Source organism: Geotrypetes seraphini, chromosome 6, assembly GCF_902459505.1.
Source record: "Geotrypetes seraphini chromosome 6, aGeoSer1.1, whole genome shotgun sequence".
NCBI classification, from domain to species: Eukaryota; Metazoa; Chordata; class Amphibia; order Gymnophiona; family Dermophiidae; genus Geotrypetes; species Geotrypetes seraphini.
In genome coordinates, this window is record NC_047089.1 from 141,694,962 (window position 1) to 141,708,382 (window position 13,421).

The following is a 13,421-nucleotide window of genomic DNA, read 5'->3' on the forward strand; positions in this document are numbered from 1 at the left end:
CATGGTGGAATGAGGAAAACATCTGGGACACTGTGCTACCAGGATACAAACTATACCGCAGAGACAGAGTGGCTCAAAAAGGAGGGGGCATTGCCATATATGTCATAGAGGGAATTGAATCTACTGGAGAGAACACGCCACAACAGATGGATAAGTTAGAGTCCCTATGGGTCAAAATTCCGGGAACAAATGGACTGGACATGAAGATCGGCATCTACTACCGACCACCAGGGCAGTCTGAAGAAATTGATGGAGAAATGACGGACGAGATTAAACGCAATTGCAAGGAGGCAACGCAGTTATCATGGGTGACTTCAACTATCCGGGGATAAACTGGAACCTAGGCACCACCGGCTGCGCTAGGGAGACCAAGTTCCTGGATGCTGTAGGCGATTGCTTCCTGGAACAACTTGTCAAGGAAAATACAAGAGGAAATGCAATTCTGGACTTAATTCTAAATGGACTGCGAGGACCGGCACAAGGTGTAGAAGTAGAAGGGGCGCTGGGAAACAGCGATCACAACATGTTCCGCTTGGTGAAACATCGGTCTAGAATGACGGACAGGGCACTGAACTTCCGAAAAGGGAATTACGAAGGGATGAGACTCATGGTGGGGAAGAAGATTAAGAAGAGGACAGGCACTGTAAAAACGCTAGAGCAAGCTTGGTCCCTTTTTAAGGACACAGTCATTGAGGCGCAAAATCTATATATACCACATATCAACAAGAGATCCAAGAGGAAAAAGAACAAGGAACCAATGTGGCTCACTATAGAGGTGAAGGAAGCGATCAGAGACAAGAAAACTTCGTTTAAGGAATGGAAAAGGTGAAGAATGGACGAAAACTGGAATCAGCACAAACAACATCAACGCAGGTGCCAAAAGGCGGTAAAAGGGGCCAAAAGAGACTACGAGGAAAAAATAGCCAAGGAGGTGAAAAACGTCAAGCCATTCTTTCGATATATTAAGGGGAAACAACTCGCAAAGGAAGCAGTGGGACCATTGGATGACGATGGAATGAAGAGAGTGCTAAAGGAGGACAAAGCAATCGCCAACAAACTGAACACATTTTGTGTATTTACTGAAGAGGATATAGCACAGTTACTTACTGTAACAGGTGTTATCCAGGGACAGCAGGTAGATATTCTCACTGATGAGTGACATCCCCAATGGAGCCCCGGTACGGACCACTTTGAGAACTTGGCACTCAGTTAACGTAAGCCAGCTAAGAAGCCAACCCGGGAAGGTGGGAGGGTTGTGAGAATATCTGCTTGCTGTCCCTGGATAACCCCTGTTACAGTAAGTAATTGTGCTTTATCCCAGGACAAGCAGACAGCATATTCTCACTGATGAGTGACCTCCAAGCTAACAGAATGGGATGGTGGGAGAGTTGGCCTTTAGGAAAATACATTTTGTAATACAGATTGGCCGAAGCACCCATCCCATCTGGAGAATGACTGCAGACAGTAGTGAGAAGTGAAGATATGAATTGAAGACCAGGTGGCAGCTTTACAGATTTCCTCAATGGGAGTAGATCTGAGGAAAGCCACAGAAGCTGCCATAGCTCTAACTTTATGGGCTGTGATACGGCTCTCCAGTGTCAGTTCAGTCTGAGCATAACTGAACGAGATGCAGGAAGCAAGTCAGTTGGAAACCGTTCTCTTGGAAACAGGATGTCCAAACTTGTTTGGATCAAAAGAAATGAAATGTTGGGGAGAGGTTCTGTGTGGCTTTGTGCGATCCAGGTAATAAACCAAAGCTCGTTTACAGTCTAAAGTATGTAAGGCCTTTTCTCCAGGAAGAGAATGAGGTTTAGGAAAAAATACTGGTAGAACAATTGACTGATTAAGGTGAAAGTCAGAGACAACTTTTGGAAAAAACGTTGGATGAGTACGGAGAACCACCTTATCATGATGAAAAACTGTGAAAGGTGGATCCGCTACCACTGACCCTCCAGGTAAGAAATTTGAGATGGGTTGTAGCCATTGGTTCAAATGGTTGTTTCATCAAACTGGAAAGAACCACATTAAGATTCCAGATGACAGGTGGAGGCTTAAGAGGAGGTTTGACATTGAAAAGCCCCTTCATGAATCTGGAGACCAAAGGATGAGCCGTGAGCGGTTTGCATTAGACTGGTTCATGATAAGCAGTAATAGCACTGAGATGGACTCGAATGTATGTAGACTTAAGACCAGAGTCAGACAAAGAAAGAAGATAGTCCAACACCAACTCCACTGCTAAGGAAGTTGGATGATGATGATGAAGAGAACACCATGACAAAAACCTCGTCCACTTCTGTTGATAACACTGCTGAGTGGATGGTTTCCTAGAGGAATCAATAATTTGACAAACAGGCTGAGAGAGGAGTGTTTGAGTAGAGCTTAGCCTAAGAGAAACCAAGCTGTCATGTGTAGAGACAGCAGGTTGGGATGTAGAAGAGTTTGCTGATTCTGAGTAAGTAGAGTAGGAAACACTGGAAGAAGTATGGGCTCCCTGGAACTGAGTTGAAGAAGAAGGGAGAACCAATGTTGCCTGGGCCACCGTGGAGCAATGAGAATCATGGTGGTTGCTTCTCTCTTGAGCTTGAACAGAGTTCGCTAGACGGAGAGGAGAATAAAGTCTGGAGCAAAACTGGGGCAACTGGTGATTGTGATGAGCTGCAAATAAGTCCACCTGTGGATTGCCCCATTGAGCAAATACAGACTGGAGAGTTACATGGTCGAGAGTCCATTTGTGAGGTTGAAGGATTCTACTGAGGTTGTCTGCTAGTGAATTCTGCTCTCCTTGGATGCAAACAGCCTTCAAGAACAGATTGCGAGCTGTCGCCCAAGTCCAAATTTTCTGGGCCTCCTGACACAACAGGAGAGAACCCGTGCCTCCTTACTTGTTGATGTAGTACATTGCTACTTCATTGTCCGTGCAAAGGAGGAGGACTTGAGGACAGAGAAGATGTTGAAACGCCTTGAGGGCATAAAACATCGCTCTGAGTTCCAGGAAATTGATGTGGAATTTCCTTTCTCCGACAGTCCAAAGACCCTGAGTCTGTAGATTGTCCATATGTGCTCCCCATGCATAAGCAGATGCGTCTGTGGTGATGATCTTTTCATGAGGAGGCAAATGAAAAAGAAGACCTCTGGAAAGATTGGACAAAGTCATCCACCAATGAAGAGACTGCAGAAGAGACAATGGCATGGATATGTGCTGTGAGAGACGATCTGTCGCTTGAGACCACTGGGACGCTAAAGTCCACTGAGGAGTTCGCAGATAAAGTCTTGCAAGAGGTGTGACATGGACAGTGGAGGCCATGTAGCCTAGAACACTGTTCTTCAACCGCCGGTCCGCGGACCGGTGTCGGTCCGCAGGAAATTTTTGCCCGTCCGCGCAGGGCCGGCAAGATTGACTTACTTCAACTTCCTGCCAGTCCGCGCAGGGCCGGCAAGATCAACATCTGAAGTCTGCGCTGGGCCGGAGAGATCTTGGGGAGCCTCCGACAGTGGCTTTCTCCCCTCTCTGCAGCTCTCCTTTACTTCCCAGCGCAGCAATTCACGAAGGCAGCCTCGGGGCTTTTGCTGAGTCACGGCTGCCTCTGATGATGCAACTTCCTCTTTCCTCAGAGGCAGCGCGACCCAACAAAGGACCTGAGGCTGCCTTCCTGAATCGCTGTGCTGGGAAGTAAGAAGAGCTGCTGGGAGGGGAGAAAGCCACTATCAGAAGCTGCTGGGCAAGGGGAAAAAAGGGCTGCTACTGGAGAGGGAGAAGGAGAAGGAGAAGGAGAGATGCTTCTGGGAGGGGAGGAGGGAAAGGAATCTGGGAAGCTGCTGGGCAAGGAAAAAAAAAGGGACAGCTGCTACTGGAGAGGGAGAAGGAGAGATGCTTCTGGGAGGGGAGGAGGGAAAGGAATCTGGGAAGCTGCTGGGCAAGGAAAAAAAAAGGGACAGCTGCTACTGGAGAGGGAGAAGGAGTGATTCTGCTGGGAGGGGAGGAAGGAAATGAATCTGGGAAGCAGCTGGGCAAGGGAAAAAAAGGGACAGCTGCTACTGGACCTGGAGGGAAGGAGAAGGAGAGATGCTGCTGGGAGGGGAGGAGGGAAAGGAGTCTGGGAAGCTGCTGGGCAAGGGATAAAAGGGACAGCTGCTACTGGAGAGGGAGGAGAGATGCTGCTGGGAGGGGAGGAAGGGAAGAGAGTTACTGCTGGACAGGAGGAGGAGGGAAGGAAGAATGAAAAAAGGAAGGGAAACAGCTGGCAGAGAGATTAGAGGAGGGGAAGGGGAGACACAGGCATGAGAAAGTAGAGAGATTGATGATAGGAAGAGGTCAGCAGAAAAATAAGCAGAGAGGGACAACGATGATAGATCTGGTGTAGGAGAGATAAAAATGAAGAGAGCAATGAAGCTGGAATGAATCATGTAAAAAGGAGAGAGGGGTACAAGCTGGATGGAAAGGGGAGAGGGGCATAGAAAGAAGACAGATACCATATGGAAGGGGGAGAGGACAGACAGTGGATGGAAGGGGCAGATGCTGGATTGAAGTGACAGAGAGGGCAGACGCTGGAAGGAAGAGAGTGAAAAGAAGATTGAAAGCAGAAACCAGAGACGCCAAAAGGTAGAAAAAAATAATTTTATTTCTCTTTTGTGATTAGAATATATCAGATTTGAAATATATATCCTGCTAGAGCTGGTGTTAGACATAACTGGGGACTGCAAAACCCAGGAAGTGCTTCTTTAGCTTCCAGCTGGCTTAGGGCGCTTTCTGACCAGGGGGCAGTTGCCCTAGTTGCACTCCCCTAAAACTATTCTTGTCATCTGTGACTGCAGTATTCTGTTAGCATGATATTTCTGTGTAGCATTCTTTAATAATTTGGCTTGTTCAGTTTTCTTGATAGTAGAGGGGATATATGTGAAGGGGAGGGGAGACAGGGGTTTTGTTGATCCTTGCTCTGAATTATTTGTATTTATAAAATGACAATTTTACAGAATATTGTTTCTTTTTATACTTTAATAAAATACATTCAATATAAAATCATAACTGAGGCTTGTGTGGATGGGATCAGATGATTTGTAGGGACCGAGCTCGCGGAGATGGGGCGGAAAAGGGGTTTTTAAATTTTAGTCCTAGTAGTTTGCCGGTCCACAAAATAATTCTTTTTTTTCTGCCAGTCCAAGGGTGTAAAAAGGTTGAAGAACACTGGCCTAGAAGAACCATCATGCGCCTGGCAGAGATGGTTTGAAGAGGAAGCAGTTGCTGACAGAGACGAATGAGAGTCTGAAGTTGATCTGGTGGAAGAAACGCCCTCATAAGAGTGGTGTCCAGGATCGCCCCAATGAATTGAAGACGCTGAGTTGGAATGAGATGTGATTTGGGGAAGTTGACTTCGAATCCCAGAAGCTGAAGACAGGAGATAGTTTGAGATGTTGCTTGAGCCACTCTCTGAGAGGAAACATCCTTGATCAACCAGTCGTCCAGGTAAGGAAAGACCTGAAGGCCGTGCAAACGGAGAGAGGCGGCCACCACAATCAGGAATTTCATGAATACTCTGGGAGAAGATGCCAGACCAAAAGGAAGAACCTTGTACTGGTAATGATATTGATTTATCTGAAACCGAAGGTACTTCCAAGAGGCTGGATGAATGGGAACATGCATGTAGGCTTCTTTGAGGTCTAGGGAGCATAGCCAGTCGTTCTGATTGAGATGAGGATACAGGAGAGCCAGTGACAGCATCCTGAATTTTTCTTTGACTATAAATTTTTTGAGAGCTCTGAGATCCAAGATAGGTCTTAGTTCCCCCATCTTCTTGGGTACTGGAAAGTAACGGGAGTAGAATCTTCTGCTCTGTTGATCGAGAGGAACTGCTTCAATAGCATTTAGCAGAAGAAGAGATTGCACCTCCTGCAGAAGAAGGGAGGACTGCGCAGGATCAAAAGCAGACTCTTTTGGAGGACTGTCTGGAGGAAGAGTCTGAAAATGAAGAGTGTAACCCTGACGAACGATGGTGAGGACCCAAAGATCTGAGGTAATGAGTTCCTAACGATTGATGAAGAACTGAAGATGACCCCCAATGGGCTGGGGCAATGGTTGAGAAATACTGAGACTGGCTATACGATGGGAGGGATGTTACTGAATGAGAGTACCCAAGAAAGGGACTTGGGGGTAATGGTGGACATGACAATGAAGCCGACGGCACTGTGCGCAGCGGCCACTAAGAAAGCAAATAGAATGCTAGGTATAATCAAGAAGGGTATTACAACCAGGATGAAAGAAGTTATCCTGCCGTTGTATCGGGCGATGGTGCGCCCGCATCTGGAATACTGCGTCCAATATTGGTCGCCGTACCTTAAGAAGGATATGGCGTTACTCGAGAGGGTTCAGAGGAGAGCGACACGTCTGATAAAAGGGATGGAAAACCTCTCATACGCTGAGAGATTGGAGAAACTGGGTCTCTTTTCCCTGGAGAAGAGGAGACTTAGAGGGGATATGATAGAGACTTTTAAGATCATGAAGGGCATAGAGAGAGTAGAGAGGGACAGATTCTTCAAACTTTCGAAAAATAAAATAACAAGAGGGCATTTGGAAAAGTTGAAAGGGGACAGATTCAAAACGAATGCTAGGAAGTTTTTCTTTACCCAACGAGTGGTGGACACCTGGAATGCGCTTCCAGAGGGCGTAATAGGGCAGAGTACAGTACTGGGGTTTAAGAAAGGATTGGACAATTTCCTGCTGGAAAAGGGGATAGAAGGGTATAAATAGAGGATTACTGCACAGGTCCTGGACCTGTTGGGCCGTCGCATGAGCGGACTGCTGGGCATGATGGACCTCAGGTCTGACCCAGCAGAGGCATTGCTTATGTTCTTATGCTATGCTCTGAAGAAACAGGTCAAAAAGGCTGTTGAGGTTTAGGTTATGCTGTTGTTGAGGCTGCCGTTGTCTGCGAAGCTGAGACTGAGGCAGTTGCAAGGGTCTAGCAGCAAACCGACATTGGTAGGTAGATTGTGGCCTGTAAGGGCAAGCAGGTGGAGGTTTTTTCTTGTTTTTAACCAAAGTATCCCACCTGGTTTCATGAGCTGACAACTTTTGAGTAGTGGTATCTAAAGACTCTACAAAAAGTTCATTGCCCAAACAAGGAGCATTGGCTAGACGATCTTGATGATTAACATCCAGCTCAGATACTCGAAGCCAAGCCAAGTGTCCTATAGCTGCAGACATGGCAGTGGCACGGGATGTAAGCTCAAAGGTATCATAAATAGAACAAACCAAAAACTTCCTCAATTGCAACAAACTAGAAACATTCTGCTGCAAAAGAGGAATTTTTCGCTCAGGCAAGTATTTTTGGAGGGCAGACACTTGTTGGACTAAGTGTTTTAGATAAAACAAAAAATGTAAAGCATAATTCCCAGACCTATAGGCAAACGTAGAATTCTGGAATAGACGCTTACCAAAGCAGTCCATTGTTTTGCCTTCCCTGTCAGGAGGGATAGAAGCATAAACACTGGCACCAGCAGATTTTTTAAGAGTAGACTCCACCAGAAGTGACTCATGGGGGAGGTGAGGCTTATCAAAACCAGGAAGAGCCACTACTCTGTAGAGGGAATCCAGTTTGCGAGGAGCCCCAGGGACAGTTAAAGGAGTTTCTAGATTTTTATAATAAGTCTCCCTGAGAATATCATGCAGCGGGAGCTTAAGAAACTCCTTAGGAACCTGCTCAAAATCCAATGTATCAAAAAATGGCTTAAATTTTTTAGAATCAGCCTCCAGATGAATGGAAAGTGCCTTCGACATTTCCCTCAAAAATTTTGAGAAAGAGATCTGTTCATGCTTCGAAACAGACTCTCTAGAAGAAACATCACCATCAGATGAAGCCTCATCATCTGACAGGATAGGTCCTCCTAGAGATCTGAATCCTTCATCACCGGAGGGCGAGAGGTAGGTGTCGAGGGCTCAACATGCTTGAGTTTCTGCAAGGATTTTTCCGATTTGACTGACATTGTCTCGGGAGATGTATAGGAGGAATGATGTCGAGCTAAATCCGACATCGCACCAGAAGATAAGCCCGCCGGCATCGAAAAACTTTTCCGAGTTGGTGCCGGGACAGTAGAGACTGGTTCAACAAAGGTCGATGCCGGGACAGATGGCTGAGACCTGGCCGGTGCCGCCAGGGTTGATGCTGAAACCATATGCTCAGAGCGAACCGGCACCGGAGGAGCCAGTGTCACCAGCACTAGAAGCAAAAGTTGTAATTACTCTCGTAACTGGACTTTCAATACTGCAGCAATTGTGTCCTCGAGAGATGGCACTGGTACCGCTTGCCTTTTCGCCAGTACCTTCGGTGCTGCTCTATGCTCCAGAGATGAGGAGGTCGATGACGGGGCACTCACCTCTATCGGAGCCGAGCGTTTTTTGGGGGGCCTCAAGGTCGGCAGGACTTGGCTCATTGCAGCAGTGACCTGAGGGCCTGAAAGGTTAGGGGAAGGCTTCTTAGCCAGCTTACTTACGAACTGCGACACCGAGGGAGAATCCTGCGATGTCAAATGATGCGATGTCGACTTCGGCGTGGATTCCGATGATGGGACCGATGCCAAATCACCTTCCATAGCGGACCCGAACAGCAAACGTTGTTGATTCTGAAGGTTTCTGAGGGTCCTCTTCTGAAGAGACGAACAACGGGTGCAAGTATCAGCCCTGTGGTCTGGCCCTAGACACTGGAGACACCAGCGATGCAGGTCCGTGATAGAAATAGAGCGCACTTCTTAAAACCCGTAGGCGGACGGCACATGGAGGGGAAAACGGCCTCAGCAAAATCAAAAGATGAGGCTTGAGGCGTGGAACAGGCCCCGCCGCACCGAACGTGCGAAAGTGAAAAAGTTAAATTTATTTTATTTTTTTTTTTACTCAGAAATGAAAGAGAAAATAAAAAGAAACAAACTATGAAGAAAAAAGTCATAAAGACAGACGCATGAGCGGGAAGGCAGTGAAAAATTCAACGACACTGTTGAAAGTGACTTCTTAGCTCCGCGGAAACTAAGAAACTGAAGGGACTGCGTGCTTATGTCGGGCGGGAAGGCACTCGTGCATACACAGTGCAGGCAGCTGAGAACTTTCCAAGTTCTTAAAGTGGTCCGTACCGGGGCTCCATTGGTGACGTCACCCATCAGTGAGAATATGCTGCCTGCTTGTCCTGGGATAAACACAGTATACCGGAACCCATCAGGCTATATGCTGGAAATGAAGACGGGAAACTGACAGGGTTTCGGTCAGTCTAGAGGAGATATGCAGGCAGATCGATAGGCTTAAGAGTGATAAATCCCTGGGACCAGATGGCATTCATCCGAGGGTCATCAAGGAACTGAAAGGGACTATAGCTGAACTGCTTCAACTAATAGCCAATCTGTCGATCAAATCGGGAAAGATTCCGGAAGACTGGAAGGTGGAGAATGTTACGCCGATCTTCAAGAAAGGTTCGAGGGGAGATACGGGAAACTACAGATTGGTGAGTCTGGCCTTTGTACCGGGAAAGATGGTAGAGGCGCTGATAAAGGACCGCATCTTTGATCACCTTGACAAACGCAGTCTGATGAGAACAAGCCAGCACGGTTTCAGAAAAGGCAGATCTTGTTTGATGAACTTGCTGCACTTCTTCAAGGCAGTAAATAGGCAGATAGACAAGGGCAACCCGGTCGACATAGTATATCTGGATTATCAGAAGGTGTTCAACAAGGTTCCACATGAACGACTACTTCGGAAAATTGCGAGACATGGAATAGAGGGTGAAATACTCACGGGGATTAAAAACTGGCTGGAGAATAGGAAACAGAGAGTGGGGGTAAATGGACAATATTCGGACTGGAAGAGCGTCACCAGTGCGGTGCCAACGTCTTTATAAATGACTTGGACATTGGTACGACGAGTGGGGTGATTAAATTTGCAGACGATACAAAGTTATTCAGAGTAGTGAAGACCCAGGGGGATTGCAAAGATCTGAAAAGTGACATAATCAAGCTTGAGAAATGGGTATCGACATGGCAAATGAGGTTCAACGTGGATAAGTGTGTTGCATGTCGGTAACAAAAATCTCATGCACGAATATAGGATGTCCGGGGCGTACCTGGAGAGACCTCCCAGAAAAGAGACTTGGGAGTTCTTATCGACAAGTCGATGAAGCCATCCGCGCAAAGTGGGGCGGTGGTGAAAAGGGCAAATAGAATGCTAGGCATGATAAAGAAGGGGATCACGAACAGATCGGAGAAGGTTATCATGCCGCTGTACCGGGCCATGTTGCATCCTCACCTGGAGTACTGTGTTCAGCACTAGTCGCCGTACATGAAGGACATGGTACTACTCGAAAGGGTCCAGAGAAGAGCGACTAAAATGGTTAAAGGGCTGGAGGAGTTGCCGTACAGTGAGAGATTAGAGAAACTGGGCCTTTTCTCCCTTGAAAAGAGGAGACGGAGAGGGGACATGATCGAAACATTCAAAATACTGAAGGGAATAGACTTAGCAGATAAAGACAGATTGTTCACCCTCTCCAAGGTAGGGAGAACAAGAGAGCAATCTCTAAAGTTGAAAGGGGATAGATTCCTTACAAACGTAAGGAAGTTCTTCTTCACCCAGAGAGTGGTAGAAAACTGGAACGCTCTTCCAGAGTCTGTTATAGGGGAAAACACCCTCCAGGGATTCAAGACAAAGTTGGACAAGTTCCTGCTAAACTGAAACGTACGCAGGTGAGGAGGACTCATTTAGAGCACTGGTCTTTGACCTGGGGGCCGCCACGTGAGCGGACTGCTGGGCACGATGGACCACTGGTCTGACCCAGCACTAGCAATTCTTATGTACAGAGATTATTATACATTGTATACTTCAGAGATTTCAAATATAAAATTCTCATTTTTTGTCTCTAGGCCTGATTCTGCCCTGCTCCCTTTTCCAAATTTGGGGAAAGGAGGGAATTATTTTTAAAGGTTTGCATTCTATGGGTAAACACATTTTATATTTACCCATGGAAATCTCTTCAGAATTGTCCCATAAATGGTTTATTGTCAATATTTTATATATTTTCTTGCCTCTTCCATTTTCTTACGCAGAAAAAGTTTTCTTTCATGGCTGTCCTGTTCTCTCTTTTCCTCTTCTCTCAGACGAAGGTTGTTTTTTTCCGCTGCTATGTGCTCTATTTTTTCTAGTTCTTTAGAAAGCATAGTCAAATACCTTGAAATAAAGATGCACATATAATTTACATTAGGAAGTAGTAAAAAGGACAGTTGCCCTGGTCCCCCAAGTAAAAAGGAAGTAGTCTCTCAAACTGAAGGGGGAATGAAGGAGAATTCCTGTTGAACCCCTTCCTGAGGATCAAGATTCATTTCAGCTTAATTTCATCTTTACAAAACAGTTGGAATAGAAGCTGTTTGCATTCTGTGCATACAATGCATAGGCCTCATGCCTGGCCTGCTGAATATTGTTCTACCTCTGGTCAGAGAATATAGGAAATACAGGAATCACTGCTGATGCTTTACACCTGCAGGCCTGTCTCTGTCTTCCAGCTAAGCACCAGTATTATAATTTTCTTTCCATACAACAAGCACTGGGTCTGTGCAGTATAATACTCATCTGTGCTGTGTGCTATATGTTCCTTATCTCAAACAACAGAGGCAGGGGAAAATTGCTACATAAGAAAACAGCTTCTGTTCCAACTGTCTTGTAAAGATGAAATGAAGCTGAAATGAAGCTTGGCCTGTTTTGTTTTGTTTTTTGGTCCTATAGTCATATCCAAAGAGTCCTCAGGAAGGGGTTTAACAGGAATTCTCCTTCAGGAACAACTTGAAGATGGGCTTTGGGGTCCCCTTCCAAGTTTCTGCTTTGAGGTCTTATATGACTAAACCCAGCCCTCTACCATCCAGTTATTTTATTTTGAGGAGAGTATACAATTGTCCATATTACTGAAGTATTTAGTACATTTTTAGACTTTTAATACAATTTTATTTGTATTCCCTTCCAAATGATATTTCATACTTCCCTGTACATATTGACAAGAAGAAATAAGAACACCCAGTAGACAGCAAGAGACAGGATCTTTTTGCTTTTAACAGCAGCCATTTACTGAAGGATGAGCCCTAGGGTAAGTATATATTATTTTGTTCTGAGCTTTGATAATTTGGGGGATAAAAGCTAAAATGTAGGTTCCTGAATAAACAGTTTAGATCTTTTAAAAGCAAACTTTTCTTAGCTAGTCTCCATAGAATAAAAGCCTTTTATAGTTTTACAGTTTTTAAAAAAATGAACTTTCTGCTAGAGATAGTCTCTGGCAGGCAGAGCAGTCTGGCTTAGTCTTCACACAAAAAAAATTGCAAACTTTAGAACTAGTGAATAATATAGTATATAACCCTTTTACAATAGTTTTAAAAGAGAAGTATTTTACCACAGGTAGAACCTTAACTATAATTTTCTAAAGATTTAGGGCTAGATTCTCAAAACTTCACTTTATAAACTGATGGGTTGCTGACAAGTCGCTATTGTAGCAATTTCAAAAAGGTGAATCACTCTCTAAAAGACACGCATGTAAATGAGGTTGGTGGAGAGTAGGGAAGATTCACTAAATTTGCATGTGTCCATCGTTGGTGATAGCAATCGGCACATGCACAAAATAAATGCAAAAAAACCCAAATTGAAGATCGACAGGAGGGATGCCCACTCCCTCCTGTCGCCAGTCAAGCAATGTCCCCTGCCTACACACACAGCAACAGGCGAGATGCCTACTCCTTCCCTCCTGCCACCAAGCAATGCCCCCCAACAGCAGGAGATATCCTCTCCCTCCCGCCACCAAGCAATGCCCCCGACATCTCCCAAGCAGGAGAGATGCCCACTCCTTACCGTGGCAAAGCAATGCCTCAACACCCATCCCCCAGCAGCAGGAGAGATGCCCACTCCCTCCCACCGCAAATATCAAGCAACACGCCACCCCTGGCAGTGGGAGAAATGCCCACTCTCTCCCTCCACCAACGTCAAGCAACCCCCACCCGACACCTACCCCCGGCAAATGGAGAGATGCCCATTCCCTCCTGAAAGCAGGCAACATCACCCACCTGACACCCCCTCCGGCAGTGGGATAGATGCCCACTCCCTCCCACCATTCCCCCGTGCCTCTGACAACCGTTCTCCCCCTTACCCTTACCTTAAGATGGCTAGCTGGAGGGATGCCTACTCCTTCCAGCCAAAAGGCCCGCCTCTTCAAAATGGAGCCTTCCCCTCTCCAGTGCATCCTGGGACCTAAGGCTCTGATTGGCTCAGTTTAAGGCCCCTGCAATGGGCCAATCAGAGCCTAGGCACCTCCCTGTGCATATGATGCACCCAGGGAAAGGCCTGCCATTTTGGATTGATGGGATAAAGCTGGAGGGACCAAGCCTCTCTTCTGCTCTCTTCACACAAAGGTACTGAGGGGGGT

General features: G+C 46.2%; 1 protein-coding gene across 1 annotated transcript in view; it reads right to left on the reverse strand.

Annotated features, from left to right (window-relative positions):
- The window catches only part of LOC117362913 (fibrous sheath-interacting protein 2-like), a 655,319-nt gene that overhangs the window by 302,723 nt on the left and 339,175 nt on the right, over window positions 1–13,421 (reverse strand). Inside the window, exon 6 of the mRNA XM_033950005.1 lies at window positions 11,050–11,191. Coding sequence (XP_033805896.1) covers window positions 11,050–11,191 — 142 coding nt within the window. The remainder of the gene's footprint in view (window positions 1–11,049; window positions 11,192–13,421) is intronic.